Source organism: Labrus mixtus, chromosome 19 (genome assembly GCF_963584025.1).
Source record: "Labrus mixtus chromosome 19, fLabMix1.1, whole genome shotgun sequence".
Lineage (NCBI taxonomy): Eukaryota > Metazoa > Chordata > Actinopteri > Labriformes > Labridae > Labrus > Labrus mixtus.
In genome coordinates this window covers 18239456-18255874 of record NC_083630.1, presented here as the reverse complement: position 1 = coordinate 18255874, position 16419 = coordinate 18239456, and the positions used below count along the sequence as shown (strand labels likewise).

Below are 16419 nucleotides of genomic sequence, written 5' to 3'. Positions count from 1 at the left end.
AAGCTGCAGTCCACACCTGAGCGTGTATTAAGAGTAATGAGCCGTCGTCGTCTTTAGAGTAACTGGTAAGTTTGTGAAGGTGGACAGTCACAGAGGTCACCTGTAGGTCAGGTGGCTGTGCTCAGGAACCTGTTCACTGATGAAGATGAAGGATGCTGAGCGCAGAAGGCAGGGGATGTGCAAACGAGCCGGCGGCCCCGGGGGGCCCATCTGTTGTCGGCAAATAAACGCGGGCTTTGGTAAATGTGAAAACAGCCCCGCTCTTCCCCTGCGAGGCCCCGCCGACAGCTCCATTAATCAGGACCAGGATGAGCCTGCTGGGCCCGCAGTGACAACCCCACCCCCCATCCCCCCCCCCCCCATCCCATACCTCACACTGTATCTCCATTAGAGGCTGGAGGTGTCATCTGGCTGCGGCTTCTGTTCCTCTGATGTCACTCAATGTTTTCACAACTGTCCTCCAAGAATAACTGAAACAAGTGACACGGGAGGAGCAGGGACATCGTTTATGATCTGCAATAAACATTTGTTCAAGGAGTGAGTTTAGTGCTGACTGACCAAACATCTACAACTTCACACCACTGAACCCTGAACATTCAACACTCGCACTGTCTTTTTTTTTTTTTTTTAAAAGGGACCACAGTCTGTCCTTCAAAGATGTTTGTTTATCCAGCTGACTCTGAATATTCGCGTCTGCAAAAAAAAAAAAAGCAGAGCAAACACTCGACCTCTAAATCAGACCAAGGTGAACGCTTTGCCTCCACAGTTTACAATGATAGTGAAGAGGAATGGTTGCATCGATTAGGCTATACTTCATCATGTCCATGTCATGTAAACGTGCAGCCCCCACCCTCTGGAACTCTCCCTGCTGAAATCTGCACTTCTGCATCTCTGGACATTTTAAAACATCTTCTCAAACACCGCCTGTTCACCAAAGCATTCGGCCTGCAGTTAACACTCTTCATTTGTTTGTTTTTGTATTATCGTCTTTCCTTTGTTTGTTATATTTATTTTTTGTTGTCTCATATTACTGCCCCCTTCACTACTGTAAAGCGTCCTTGGGTTTCTTGAAAGGCGCTATAAAAATCCAAGTTATTATTATTGTGCTTAAGGGCGCGGTCTCACTGGCCATCCGTACCGTGCCCAAGCACGCTTCAACGCTAAAGTCCAGTTCGTTTGGCCAGTGTGACCGCTCCGTATCCTGCTCAGGCACGGTACACTTCCTTGGTCCACTTCATGCACGAGCACAAGCACGCGGGTAAACAACGCTGACAGCCTTCATTATAGAGAAATCCAGAGTTTCATGGCTGTGTCTGATTAACATGACTCAATATAAGACACAAAGTAGCTGTCATGTTCTCTGTGTTGTTCTCCGATGTGCGGGCGTCTATTTTATTTTTTTATTTATTTATGGCTGTGTCTGATTGAAAAGGCTTAAAATAAGCTGCAAAGTCAGTAAAGTAGCGGTCATGCTCTCTGTGTTTTTCTCTGATGTGCAGACGCGGACTCGACTGCGTCTCTCTCTCTCTCTCGTCCGCTTGTTTGTAAACTGAGCACGCTTCATAATAACATAAAGCGTGCATGTGTTGTATTATGACGTTATGTACAAGAGGTAGTCGTGCTTTTAGGCACGGTTAGTCCTGGCCAGTGTGACCGCGGGCTGTGCCGGCCAGCGTGGGAATGGCGCAGCGGGGAGGGGGGGGGGGGGGGGGGGGGGCAATCGTGCTTGAGCACAGCACGGTACAGATGGCCAGTGTGACCGCGCCCTAAGAAACTTTACCGTGCCAAAGCTCAACTTTTCAAACCTTGCCAGGGCAAAAGAAGTGTACCATGTTTGAGTACAGTATGGGAGCACTCACACTCGTCACACAAGCTGGACTTTGGGGGTCAAACGTGCCGGGGACGGTGATGATGGCCTTGTGTGAGTGCGCCCTAAGGCTAATTACCAAGCTAGCTTTGACAAGCAAGGAATTTCCCTTTGTATGTTGGCACATCTCCTTATAATAAATAAGTGTTGACCCAATAATAACAATTAAAAAAAAGCAGGTCAGCATCAATGACTCTTAAAGAACAATGACACTGCATCCAAACGCTGAATTATTGAGATATACTTGTACAGTCCTGCAGAGCTACACGTCTTGTAGTACTCTCTCCCTCTAGAGCGTTCTGGCATCTTACAAGTGATATTAAAAACGGACCCCAATGTTCATATGTCATCCTCTCTCATCGATGCACTCATGCAGAGCTATTTTCAGTCTGAGCACGGCCTTAGCCCCAATTGGCAAACACGTCTCTGCATCTCTGGCAGTAAGATAAGACCCTCAGCCTGGGTTCAGAGAGAGACGGGGGAGGGAGGGGAGGGGGAAGGGGTGAGAGGGTGCAGGCAGGCAGGCAGGCAGGCAGCAGAGACAGAGGAAAGGAAAGATGGAGGAGCTCTTTAATAGTATGATTCAGCAGAGGTATCAATTCCCACAGATGGCAGACCGGCTCCTATTGACTTACATAGGAGGGGAGTAAAAGAGGCAATCAAACCCCCCCCGGGACAGACAGTCAGCACATCAAAAGGGAGCGGGATCAGTGTGCTTAAAGCTCCCCAACAAGAAAGGAAGAAGGCTGAGCTCTGTGAAGTGTGAATGTACTTTAAATGCCCCAAAATCGAACCAATCTGCAGATCTTACTTGAAGAAAGCGCACAAGAAAACCTTTAAATGTCACACACAAACCTCCATATTTTACTTCTACTTTCCCTGGTGCATTGTGGGTCATCTTCCAGCGGACTTGACAAAAAGACAAGACACCTGGAGCTCAACCCAAGGCTGTCTGACGGAGTATGAGGCTGTATTTAAGGCGTCAGAGGACGTCCCATCACACCTAAACACCCTGTCTGACTTCACACTGTCTCACCAGCTACTTTGAATAACACAACAAAAGGAGGACACAACAAAGGAAAGGTGAGAAAGCAGTTCAACCAAAAAGAAAGAATGACCTGGCTCATGCAGCACACAAGCTGCATGAACCTTTTGCAGGTACTTTTAATCAGCCTGATGAATTCAGGCAGACAGCAGCCTGACCTCAGACCCCCCCGACTAACGACTGATGGAGAGAGTCTGCGCTGACAAGACGCCATTAATATTTCATCAGCGCTGCTTTAATGATCATTAACCTGCACAGTGAGCTCTGCTGGCAACATGTGATCCCGTGTTGTACTCTGCTTCTCTGTGTGTTATAAATTAAGATGATTAACCTGTAATTATGAGTAATAAAGAACTTGGCGTTGGCACTTAAACTGTTGTAATTTAAAGCTAATTTCACACTGAAATGCATCTGCAGCGTTAATCTTTAAACTCACATTCTTCTAATGTTGGATCAATCTTTAAATATGCATTTTCACTCACTTTTCCACATGAGGTATTCTGCAAAAACAGAAGGTAGGCACATTTTTCAGCTTCATGTCAACATGTCTGACCCTCCAACAGAACGCTTAAAGTATAAATGAAGTAAGCAGCCTGACATTTAAAAAATTATTCATGTTGAATATCTCTTATACTGCTGACCATGGCACTTTTCACACATGCCCTCCTGAAAATTTCTAGAAAATTCCCTGAACTCTGCCTGAGTTGCTTATTAAAGCATCTCCCTACTGCTTGAAGTCCCATGATGGAAATTAATTGAGCCAAAAATAAATATGTCGTGTAAATGTGTTATGAACAGTTTTTCTTCGATTAATCTGACCAATTAAAAAATGTAATAGGATACAGGAGGAGAAACTGGACATTATTTAGCAGAAAAAACAGAGAATGGTGGCGCCGGTAGCTGAGTGGTTAGTGTGCGCGACCCATGTACGGAGGCTGTAGTGCGCCAAGCGGGCAGCCAGGGTTCAAATCTGACCTGTGGCTCCTTTCCCGCATGTCATTCCCCACTCTCTCCCCCCCCCTGATTTCCAACTCTGTCCTAACTCTCCAATAAAAAGGCACAAAAAGCCTTAAATTAAATCTTAAAAAAGAAAAAGCAGGGATTAACGTCAGAAAAATGTTTGTTATTTTGTGACGCAGAATGAATTGTTTTCTGGTTTTCTGTCCTTGTAATAATTTTGTGACCCTTCAGATTGAGCGCATGCTGGGAACAAGTGGGAAAGAGCCGTTATAGAATCTTCGTAGGATTGCCCAAAAAGCCACCAACGTCTCTTTGTGTGAAAAAGGGTTTATGTTGCAGTACTGGTGCCACATGTCAGATTAGTCATCGTATTTGCACTGAGCTGGCGTACAGCAGCATCTGTGAGAGCATGTGGGCTTTACCTTTCACTGCCTCACACAAACAATAAGGTGCGTATCCGTCTCGCGCTCCCTCCTCTGCTCTGTCAGCGCCACAATGGATTTCTCCAACCTGCTTATTAAAACACGTGGGTTTGTTTCCATTCAAACTCAAGTCCCTCCACTCGCTCAAACGGCGGGACACGTAAACACAGTATGTAGGTCAGTCGAACTGTTTGTGTCTGTTCTCTCCCTCCGCGCCTGAAGGTGAGCTGACAGAGAAATCAAACACATTGTTTGCAATGAGTGACTCATCTCAGCCGGAGAACCTGGGAAGTGGAGCAGGGCCTCGCCTCCTCCTTCATGTTGCCCTCCGCCGTACAGCGAGTGTGTGTGTGTGTGTGTGTGTGTGTGTGTGTGTGTGTGTGTGTTTGTGCCAAGATCGACAGGCTAAACTGTTTGACAGCAGCCGAGCATCGTGTTTCCTCTTTTGCGATTGATGCCACCGAGATCAGAACTCCTGAGTGTTTATAGGCGTCAGTCTGTTGGCAACATGTTAGTGCTCCCTAGTCATCAAATATGGCAGCTTTGTCAGCGGTGCTAGACTTCAACGTATCAAGTCAAAGCGGAAGTAACGTCGGGACAGACATTTCGAATCACACACATGCACAAACAGGACCTGTTGACGGATGGAGAGATGTCAGAGACGGGGTGCTAAACACCTCCAGACAGGGAGCGCACCAGAGCGGTTGGGGGTTCGGTGCCTTGCTCAAGGCCCGCCCTGGCAGTACTCGGGAAGTGCCCTGCCCCCCTGCCCCCCCCGCCCCCCCCCCCCTCCCTCTCCAGCTACCAGACCAAGAAATAAACTTACAGTGTGATTTGCAAAGAGAAAAACTTAACACATCAACTGCTGTGAATCTACTGAGTCCTGTCTGGATGCAGAGAAAGGAGCGTAATGTATGGAGTAACTCAAGGCCGGACAAGAGTGTGACTGATTGAAAACTGCAGTTTGTAATCCCTACTCTGGGTGGGGATGTTCACGTGCACGAACACAGATGAAGAGTATTTGGATAGTTTCTCTCTTCAACATGAACAAACACTCTCACACTCAGCACTGCTACTCGAGACACGAGACACAGAGACAGCATGACATGTTTAATCCCAGAAGGAAGGTGGTATTTTCAGTGTGCGATAAGTCACCAGTATGTGGCCGGTGCTGTCCATCAAAACTACAAACCAGTTCGTATGGAAGAAAGTATTAACACAGCTGCAGTCAAGATGGTTTGTCCTTCGATCAAAGTGTGCATGGAGCTAAAACTACTGGTCGTCTGAATTCATAGATTTAGTGTATTAAATGTCAGAATAGTGGAAAAGTCCCTTAAAAATGTTCCTAGAGGGGGAACTAGAGGGGTTCCTAGAGGGGTTCCTAGAGGGGTTCCTAGAGGGCTGTGGCTCAGAGTCTGTCATCTTTCAAGTGGAAGGTCAAGGGTTCAATCCCCAGCTCCTGCAGCCACATGTCCGGTGTGTCCTTGAGCAAGACACTTAACCCCAAGTTGCTCCCACTGCTTGGTCAGTGGAGTATGAATGTGTATGAATGGGGTTAGTCTCTTCTGATGGTCACTTCACACAGCAGACTCTACCATCAGGGTGTGAATGTGTAGGCGAGGACTCAAAAAATACTGAATCCGTCCTGAGACAAACTTTAAAGATGGTCCTCATGAGAGTAAAGTCAGTAACAGCTAAAAGTTTAAGATCATTTTGTCCACATTGGATTTCATTCGATAGCCTACTCTGAATTCAGTCCACTGTGACCTGAAGTGTTCCTCTCCTTGGCCCTCCTGTGTGGACGTGTGCACACAGCTGGCCGAGGGGAAAATGCCTGTGTGAGAATGAGCTTTAATCCAGCTGGTCCACCCTTGCTTTGATGAGGATCGTGGTAACAATACGGCGCATGACAACGCTCCTCTTTGCGCCGACGTCGCCTGCATACAGAGAGAAAAAAAGGAGGGCCGACCGGCTTCAGTATTCGGCACCTTTTTTCCCTCCGAGGCGCCATCTGAATGCGGATGGAGCAGCAGCTTTGACAAGTTGACAAAAAAACACAGCTTGTCAGAAAAACTTTTTTTTTTTTTAAAGAGATTATGACGGTTGAAAGTGAACTGTTTATCTTTCAAACTAAACCGGCAATCTTGGGAAACTCATCAAGCAAATAGGAAAAGGAACATTTTAGTCGAGTGTATAGATGTCTTTATCATATTGTGTATTCTAAAAGCATGTGAGGGTAGTCCATTACATCATTCACCAGAGGGACCAATACTGTTACATAACAGCCAGACATCGCTCTGAGCGCCCCACGGCACAGCTCCAAATGATCCCTCTCTGAGGCGCCACACAGTTTATCAGCCTATACTCACTTATTTAAAATCACAGAAAACAGCAAGCTACGGAAAAGATGACAAATAATCCATACCACAAACATGATAGTTTGTAGCCTTTCCTACTACGAGAGTGAGGAGTGTTGCTGATCAGAATCTTAATCAGCTTCACTGCTCATGCAGGTCCATGTAAACAGAGTCGCTTGGAGTATTTACAAACATCTATGAAAGTGCTGAACTTCTATTTGACGAGACCTTTTTCCTTCCTTTTCACATCGAACTGAAATTGAAATCAGCGTTCACTTTGACATGTTTTCTCAGTGTTTGTCGACGTGTGCCCTTTTGGTCAAAATAAGACATTTTAAATGTTTGTGTGTGGAGGTTGGAGATATCGACGTTGCTGTCAATTTTCATACCAGTCATATGAAGACCAAAAGTGTAATGCCAACAGTAGCTACAGGCTCCTCTTCGCACTGACTTAGATGTGTTTGACAGCTCTCAACTTTGATTAAAAAAAAACAAACAAACAAAAAAGGCAAGTTTAGGAAAGCGCAAGCCAGGCTAACTAGCTACAGCTCGGAAAGGGGAACTGCAAAAGGCCAGCTTGTTTTTATTTCTGAGGACAAGCTAGTCAGCCCATCTTGCTAGCTCCCACTTTTTTTCAGTGGAATAGAACAGTAAAAAAAAATGTTTACTCGTGCAATGTTTAAAGTTTTTAAAACACCACAACAAGGCCGCGTCGAGCTAATGGTGCTACGGCTCCACAGAACGTAACGTCAGTCAACTGTTGCCATGGAAAATGCTCAAACAGCGGCCTGAAGCTGTACTCGCTATTTCCACAACGATGTCAGAAACCAGTCGTCTTATAGCTTTATACATCAAGCTCAAGTTGTATTGGTGTTGCGTTCAAGAGCACATAAGCAATAGCTAACCGACATGTTCCCTGACAGCCGGGTGCTGTAGTTAATTGTCTCAGAGAAGTGTAAGGCAAGACGCTGGCTGACACACAGGTTCGTCAGCGCCTGTAATAACACACTGACAGCTCTGGGACAGAAACAGAGCATGCAAATGAGGCAGCATATTCCCAAAGAGGAAAGTGATGTCATTTGATAATAATGACTCTGTAAAGTGAGACGCAGCCAGAGAGAAAAGTCTGAGCAGGCGGAGCGGCTGCAGTTTGAACTTCAATTTGTATGAGCCTCTTTAATCTATTCCAGCCTCCAGCTCCGCAAACACACGTTACATAAGAGCGGACCTCCATGTATTCCTGGGCCTCTAAACTTATCTGAGAAGTATGTGTGCAGCCCGATGTGGAGAGGCAGTGAAGTCTAGCACACAGATCTCTAAGATAGCCTCTAACATACAAACATTCACAGTAAAAAAACCCACTCGACAAGGAGCCTCAGATTCAGACAAGCCAAGAGCACGTAATGCAGAAAATATGAGTTCCATGGCCTACTCGAGGAAAAGTTAATTAATGTCATTCAACAGAATTCATGTTTAATATGAGTCCAACATCTGTCTATGTATCTCTATCTCTGTATACTTGATGTCATGTTTCAAATTATGCATTTTTAAATGACAGATGTAAAACATTTAGAGCCCAAACTGACTTTAAATCAAATGTTTTTTTGTTTTTTTTAAAGATCTATTTTTGGGCTTTTTGTGCCTTTAATGGAGAGATAGGACAGTGGATAGAGTTGGAAATCAGGGAGAGGGAGAGTGGGGAATGACATGCAGGAAAGAAGCCACAGGTGGGATGTGAACCCGGGCTGCCCGCTTGAGACGACAGCCTCCATACATGGGGCGCGCGCACTAACCACTGCGCCACCAGCGCCCCAGATCAAATGTATTTTAATCAGTTGGACGTCACTCAGAGCTCCATTGAATATCCATCTATCTGAATATCTACCCTATGGGCCCGACCAAACGGAGACGCACTAGGCGCAGCCTCTGTGCAACTTGTGGGAAAAACAGCTGACTGTGCCCGTGGAGCAGAGTGGCCATACAGGTGGCCAAATAAAATGAGTAGGAAAAATTGGATGTGAGCAAACATAGATGCCTAGCCGTTGATTTGCTGGAAAACGAGGTGGGGGAAATGTCATAAAATGTGGAGGTTAAGATTCCTACTTCATTTGATTGGCTGCTTCGGCCAAAAGGGACGCTGCGCCTTTGAGCCGAAAAGCTGAAAATGTTTAACTTTTATGCGCTCCCAAAAACTACTAAAAAAAAACTCTGCCAGGGAGAGAAAAGCCCATTTAAGTTAACTGTTATGCCAGTAATCTCGGCTTGGTAAAGCTATGCCAGGACCTGCTCATAGTCAGGATGCATTTGACACCAAAAAGAAATTTGTTAGCAAACTTTTTTTCAGTAAAACTCCAAAAGCTGGTGGGAGCCCGGCCAAGGAGGCAAACGCTACCGATCTAACACGCGTGTAATGATATCATTTAATGACATCTGGAGGCTCGTTCACTTCACCTTTCAAGGGCCCAGCCATTTGTGTGATGCATTTCTGCGGGCGGCCCCGGACAAAACTAGACATCTTATGATGTCTCTTGCACAGGGGAGGTATTAAGATGGTCTTATTTTTGACCTACATTATGACATTTTACAGCCTGGTTAAGTCATTCTAAAACAAGCCTTCCTTCTTTGCATTAGAAAAAACATAGAGAAGGAGAAATAACTCTAGATAAACGTTTCCATTTAACGATGATAGCTCGTGGCTGGTTGATAACAGAGTTACATAAGTAAGTCATTCTTTGATTGTGCAGGATAGACTTTTTTTTAATCCAAACAGTAAAGTAAGTGTTTGAGGAGTACCTCTAGAGTACTGATGAGCATAGTGAAACTGCGTTATGGGTGTGCAGTTTTATTATCTTGAGGATGAACAGACGCTGAGCACGGTGACTGAGATTGATCAAAGACACAAACTGGGGCTAGTTTCATTCCTACTCACCTCTACAGGTCAGGTACAGTGCAGTTGTTCTTCTACCTGACGCTGAGCCATGTCTGGACTCAACTGAGTTTTTAGGTATGAAATATATAAAAAGGAGCTTTTTGCTTGTAAACATTTCTGATTTGCAGGTTCAAATATTTATAATTACGCAGGGAGATGCAGCCACAGAAATTGGGTTTGTTAAAAAAAATCATCACTTTCCGCCCAAATCAAGCCGAGGTTAAACATGCTTCTCTGTGTATTTGACTTGTTCATGATTAAAACACACTTACTGACTGCACCTCAAACCTTTCTCCACACAGGTGTTTTAAAGAACAAAACTCCAGCAGGGTGGATAAGTGTCCTCGTGGAGGCTTGTACTACGCTCACTCAGTTACATCACACTTTCACCTCTCACAATACACAGATAAAGTCCACACAATGAATCCACACTAATCCCATCTTTTGTGGTCCTCCCATGTCTCGGACCTGCCCCCTGAACATCTCTGCATGGCTGCCTTCATTTGCATCCACAGGCCAATAAATACAACAAACATAACCTGGACATATTCCTCATTTGGCTGCACACAGACAAGCTCCACATATTGCGCGAAATAGCCAACAATAAGCACTATACCTGATGCCATCACAGACGCCCTTTATCATCTTTTGTTATGATCCAAACCACACTGACAGCAGAGGCACAACACTGCTCCTGGCAGCCATCTTTCTACTTTGTAGTCCAAGGAGAACACAGGCTTGGAAAGTCCACATTTAGGGATTCAAAGAGCACAAAATAAAGCATCCAAACTGACCCAACACGCGCTGCAGACCTCTCCAGCTTTGTGCAGTGTGCACAGGAGTTGGACAGACAATAGAGAAGGCAGACGCAGATAACACTTGTCCTGAGAACAATAGTTTCAGACAGGTTGTGTCACGAGACGTTTTATATTCACGTCACATTAAACTTCAACAAGTTCGTTATCATCCCCTGAGTGTCTGCTCCTCCTGTAAATTAAGTTTTCCCCAGCTACATTGAAAGATAAAGAGATGTTTGACTTCACCTTCATATCAGAGAAAGTAATCAGTGTAATTAAATCAATTGTTTTAAAAACACAGATGCTATCGATAGAAGAGAACACGAGGAGCTCTTACCGCGCTGTTCGTGCTCATTCTGCTGCTTCTTTCCTGCTTTATAATCCTTTTTTTCTCTCTGATAATCAGTCGCGTCTCACAGACAAATCTCGACCTCACTTCCATGTGCTCGCGACCAGGACCACGCGCTCAGGGGAGCGCTCGGGATACGGCGCGTGACGTCACGGCGAGAGAGAGAGAAGCAAGTCGGAAAATCGGTGCTAAATGAATAATTAAACATTCATGATAACATGACATATGACTCAATGTGTAATGAAAAGACGCAGCACTCAACTGAGATGTTATTTGAAGTTTGATTATTGATATATTTTTAATAATTCCCCACAAAGATTTTCACTCATTTTTTATTAAAGCCTGTATTATTGCCTCTTACGACAACAACAACAAAAAACACACACATTTGGACCGTGCAGAGACAAAGCTATGAGCATATAATTGTATGTGTGTTTTCTTAAATGCCCAACATTGAATTCTAAACTCAACATTGAGACATTGAAAGTAATTTATTTTATGAGTAAACTCACAATCAGCCTCATTGCAGTATGTTAAACCATTCAATGACTTTAAAGTATCTAGGACTGTGCTTAAAATCACTTTCAAGGGCAGAATATCATATTGTAAATTGATTTTATGTACATAAAGTGATGTCTTTAGTGCTTCTAGATGTCTGATTTATGTCCCTGAATTTCCTATTTCACCCAGAAAAGGTGCTATAGGAGTCATTAGAGCACCTTTTATTAAAGAAACTACTTCACTTGACTTTGAATGTCGAAATTGTTGAAAGGAGAGCATCTCGCTCTGAAACATGTCCTCCAAAATGAGAGGCTTCCTCTGACGACTTAAGCATCAGTTATTTTGGAATGGCCTCAATAACAAGCTCCTTAGGTTAAATGTGCCACAGTGTTAAACTTGGTTTACCATGTTTGGTGCTTACCTCTTTAAGATCTGTTCACTTTGTCCAACGTCAGATGAAAATATGACACCTTTCAATCCATAACTGTACTTGTTCTGAGGTAAATGAGCACCTTATCTGGAGTAGTGTCACACCTAAACATAATCTCCTGACTGTCCCAGACTCTTTCTGTTTCAATGAAGTAATCATTTATGTGGCTTCACCCTTGCTGCACCTTGAGACCCCGCCATCCTCTGGTACCTTTTTCAATCCACACAGCTGGACTGTGGTGAGATGTGTGTGTTTGTACATTGAAGGAACAAGGACTCAAATTCAAGAAGAAACATTGTTTTTTTTTATATTTCAAAAAGAATCTAGGAACATAATGGAAAAAAACAAACACTGGGTCTGAACATCCAGACAATTGAGATCCAAAAATACATTTTCTTAGGAAATATTAATTATATACAAAACATAAAAATTTATATTTTAGTTTGGGCCCTCAACAAGGTAGCCCCATTTTAATATTTTATTAATAAAAATAAACTTTTAAATATTTAATCCACCCATAACTTCAATTGAGGCAGTTTTAACATTGAAATCAAACAAGATTCCAAACAACTTAATCCGCTTTGCATTTGCATGCAACAACAACTGTACACCCTAAGTCTTGAACTTGCATAAAAAACAAAAGGCAGAAAAAAAGTCTCTGGTTCAAACTTTAAGCACGAGCGCCCTGCAGCTGCGACAGTTTCTGCTTTAAAAGTTCACTTCTCCTCCTCAGCTGCTCTTTGACTGAGAGGAGTCTCTGTTCGTCTGACTGCATGCTGTAGATGCACTCTGTCGCCTTCTTCAGGATCACCACCTTGGCTGCCTTCTCGTTGTTGGCCACCTCGGGGATCTCGTCCCGTAGCGCAAAGAAGCTCAACTTGAGCTCGTTCCTCCTCTGACGCTCCAGAACGTTATGAGTCCTTCTCTTGTCGTAGTCCTCCGTGTCGGACGTCCGGGGGCTCGAACACTTGCGGTTGCTGCTGATCTGTTTGAGGACCCTGCTGTGGCTGCTGCTACCGCCGCCGCCTCCTCCGCCGCCGCCTCCACCTCCTCCTCCTCCACTGTTACTCTCCAGCTTCAGCCTCTTGACAGACGGCTGCTCGTGGTGCCTCATGGATGGATGGGCGGCATAGTTGTGTTGGTGGGTGGAGACATGGCACCTCTTCAGCACGAGCGGGCTGGGGTGCCTGGTTTCGGTCGGACTGGGGTCACACCGCTTCACCGCCTGCCTCTTTTCCACAGTGACAACATCGATCTCCTCTTCCTCCTCCTCTTCTTCCTCCTCTTCCTCCTCCTCCTCATCGTCATCATCATCTTCTGTAACACAAAACAGAAAGCAAACGCATTACATTCATGCTGCATGCAGGAGTACGACCTCCTCTTCCACATGACTTAACATTGCAGCCATGCCCTCGAGCTAATCTCGCAGCAGCAGGACAGCATGTCTACTGCCTGCAAATCGCACAAATTAAAGCAACCATTGACCTCATTTTATTGTGAATAGTCATTGCACATTCAGCAGACAGACATCCATTGCAAGAAAAGGGGTGTGACGCTTACCTGAGTCACTACAACTGCTGCTACTGCTGCCGCTGTTGGGCGGCGTGTCCAGCCCCAAGTCTTTACTAGGCGGCGTCCCTGCGCTCTGTTTGGGTGTCTCCGCCACCGGGTACGGGAAAACCACAGATGGATCGATGCACTCTGCCGCGGTTGTGTTCAGGTCTTGCAGGTAGCTGCTGTTTAACCTCCACGCCGCTGCTGCGCCGGCCGGCTCCGCGCACTCCCCCGCCGTGGACTCCTTCCGCGCGGCGTGCAGGGAGGCGAGCCGCTCGGAGACCACCTTCTCCAGCTTGGCCGCCGCGGAGAAGCCGCTCCACATGCAGTCCTGGATGATGATGGACTTGAGGAAGGTCTGGGAGTAGTCGGCGTCGCAGATGATGCTCTGGTTGAACGCGTCATCGCCCAGGAACTCCGTCACCATTTCCAGCTGATCCGCCGTGGAGGGGAAGAGGCTTGACAGGGACGGCCGGCGGCTCGGGGAGAGGGGAGGGGTCGGCAGCAGCTCGAATTTCTTCCAGATGTCTTCGCTCGGCGCCGGAGGCTGAAGCTGCTGAGGGTAGAAGTCTTCCTCCTCGTTGTCGTAGTAGAAATACGGTTGGAGGGAGTCGTAGTCGTAGTCATAGTTTTTACTCGCCAAACTTGAAGTCAGCGGCATGATGTCTCTGCTGCCTGTGTCCTTATTGTGAAGCTGAGTCGAGAAATAAATCAAAAAATTAGATGCTGAAGGTCTGCAGGATCAACGCAACATTAATCGTAAGTGTAAGCAACATCACATGGTCACTCCAAAACATCAGCCTGTGTGCACGCCTTGCATGCATGCACTAGTGCTGCAGCAGGTGCTCAACTGGGAAATTAGGTGCAAGAGGGGAAACCCCATCTTTAATAAACTCCCGCTGACGCTAAGCTGACACACTAACATATTTTTTTTTTTTAGCGTAACTAGTACAGGACGTTGACATGCAATCTCCAGAAATCCCCCTTACCTTTTCAAATATAAACTGACGTCCGCAGAAAAGGGGGCGAAATCAACCCAAAGCGCACGAAAAAGGGCAGGAAACTTATTCCAACACGAAAGAAACATTAAATCCTTCCACGGGGGGTGTTGCTGTCGGTTTCAGTGCGGCAAGTGTGAAGCATGGATGAAAGGGCTGAGAAGGCTGCACAGGCTAGCCGGGTGGAGGACGACGTTCAGTCTGTCATCAGCAGCGTGAGAATCACAGCTGAGAGCTCTGCAAGCTGCAATAAAACCCGCCGCAGCACTCCAACCTAACCACCCCCCTCCGCCGAATCCCTCCGCCGGTTTTTTCCCGCGAAACGCTCGCCGGCCTTGAAAGTCTCTCATGCGACACTTTACATTTTAACTCTTAACAACGAAAATAATCTGTCGTCACCATTTGGGTCGTTTTTTGAACTACAAACACTTGATTTCACTGGTATAAAAGGTCATAAATGATATTGTTTCTCTTTAGATGGGGTCTACTTCGGTTAAGGAGAAGTGGGAGGGGTCATAGTAGAGTAGAGCCCATTGACGGGAAGCATGCACGAAATACTAATGTAAGTCGTAGTAGTAGATAATTAGGGTTGGTTATTGCACTTCTATCCCGCCTAAAATATCACAGAGCATCCCAGACTATCTTGTCAGAGCTGTTTGGCTTCGTTGAAGATTTTTTCTTTTATTGCAATTCATCAATATGTGAGATTTAGTAGCCCACGTAAAAGTCGAGTATATTCATGCAAAGTGCATTATGTTTGAAAATCACAAGTTCGACAAATCATCGTGCATTGAAGTTGGAAACGCACTATATGACGCCTGATATCAAGTTTGCATTTTTTTTTTTTTGCAGAAATTTCAAGGCAATGCAGCGAAATGGTTTGACAGGTGCAGCAGCAGCTTACCTTGATCTGTCTGCAGCAAACTGTCTGGAACAGGTGATTTCGACGTGTTGCGGTAGATAACTGTTGTTTATGGATTTATTTGTTTATTTATTAGCAGTAAGTGTTCTAGTGCTGACTGACCATGCACTGCTCGGTTTTGAGGTTGGGCAGATTGGCACCAATTAACTCCAGGAAGGAAGCAATTAGAGGAGTCGGATGGTAACCGCAGTTGGCTCACAGAGGTGCCATCCTCGGCCGTGGCAGAGAGGAGGTAGAGGCGGAGATTCAGCAGGCTCGTAGCGCCCTCTGCTGGTGCAAAAACAGTGCTGCAAGGTTGGGACTGCAGCCAGGTAGGTGCAGGGTCAAACGCAGATCAAGGTGAACATGACCTCCATGCAACATTGAGTGAGACAGGGATTATTGATTGACAGCAGATTGAATCAACAGAGACTTTAGATTTAAAGGGTGTAACAGTTTAAATACTCTGTAAAAACAGTGCTGTGGGGCGGAGTGGGTAAGTGGGGCTGTTTATTGGGGTTACTGGGTCACTTCATTAAAACCTATTTCAAGAGGCATTCAGTGGTTACTGTAAATACAACTCAGCATGCAGCCTTGTGACAAAGTGGAGGGTGCTTTTTAATGTTGTTAAAACGTAAGCCATTTGTGATATGATTCAATCTTAAGTTTAATTACTTACACAAAATATCAGTAGGAAGTAGGCCTATAGAAATAAATGTACAATATAAAATAGAAATAATAGACTGAGCAATTACTACCGAGTGAAAATTGGAATAATAATAGAAATAAGCTATGTACGATGTGCAGTGTAGGTAATGCACGGTTTATGTGTAGGGCTCAATATGTTGTTGACCAGTTTAGGACAGATTGCAAAGTTACAGTGAACAACACAATACACAAAACAAAAGGAGAAGTTGCAAGTTATTGTTAAATAAGTCCAGGAAAATGAGCAGACTCGGTGCCTGACTCTCAAACGGAGGAGTTGTAGAGTCTGATGGCCACAGGCAGGAATGACCTCCTGTGGCGTTCTGTGGTGCATTGTGGGGGAGTGAGTCTTGCACTGAAAGTATGAGATAAAGGAGATTACAATTTCTTCACGTCCGATTTAAAACAAGCAGACTAGAATTATATTCAGATTAAAGTTGTGTCTTTGTAGATAATATAACAAAGAGGATGGCTGCATTTACCTGCATTTGTTATGAACCGTGGCTGTATAAATAAAGGCTGAATGATTGAACGAGGGACGTTAGCTCACTGATGTGTTTGTGATGTGAGTCAGTAATGATTGTGGGTAAATATTCTGCGAGTG

General features: G+C 45.1%; 1 protein-coding gene and 1 long non-coding RNA gene across 5 annotated transcripts in view; both read right to left on the bottom strand.

Annotated features, from left to right (window-relative positions):
• The window catches only part of LOC132994230 (uncharacterized), a 72891-nt gene extending 62022 nt beyond the window's left edge, over positions 1-10869 (bottom strand). Inside the window, exon 1 of the long non-coding RNA XR_009676636.1 lies at positions 10715-10869. This is a non-coding gene — a long non-coding RNA (uncharacterized LOC132994230). The remainder of the gene's footprint in view (positions 1-10714) is intronic.
• Positions 10870-11938: 1069 nt separating this feature from the next.
• myca (MYC proto-oncogene, bHLH transcription factor a) lies at positions 11939-15225 on the bottom strand. 4 transcript variants are annotated; one of them, XM_061064436.1, is made up of 3 exons: positions 15114-15225; positions 13212-13905; positions 11939-12974 (listed from the first exon to the last, which is right to left on the bottom strand). In XM_061064436.1, exons 2-3 carry the CDS (start codon positions 13870-13872, stop codon positions 12328-12330), a joined length of 1308 nt encoding a protein of 435 aa, XP_060920419.1. In that variant the 5' UTR covers positions 13873-13905; positions 15114-15225; the 3' UTR covers positions 11939-12327. The 4 variants fall into 4 exon arrangements, with proteins under 4 accessions (XP_060920419.1, XP_060920418.1, XP_060920420.1 ...); XM_061064435.1 differs by lacking the exon at positions 15114-15225 and adding an exon at positions 14201-14442; XM_061064437.1 differs by lacking the exon at positions 15114-15225 and adding an exon at positions 14201-14442 and having other exon boundaries at positions 11939-12971.
• Between the last annotated feature and the right edge of the window lie 1194 nt (positions 15226-16419).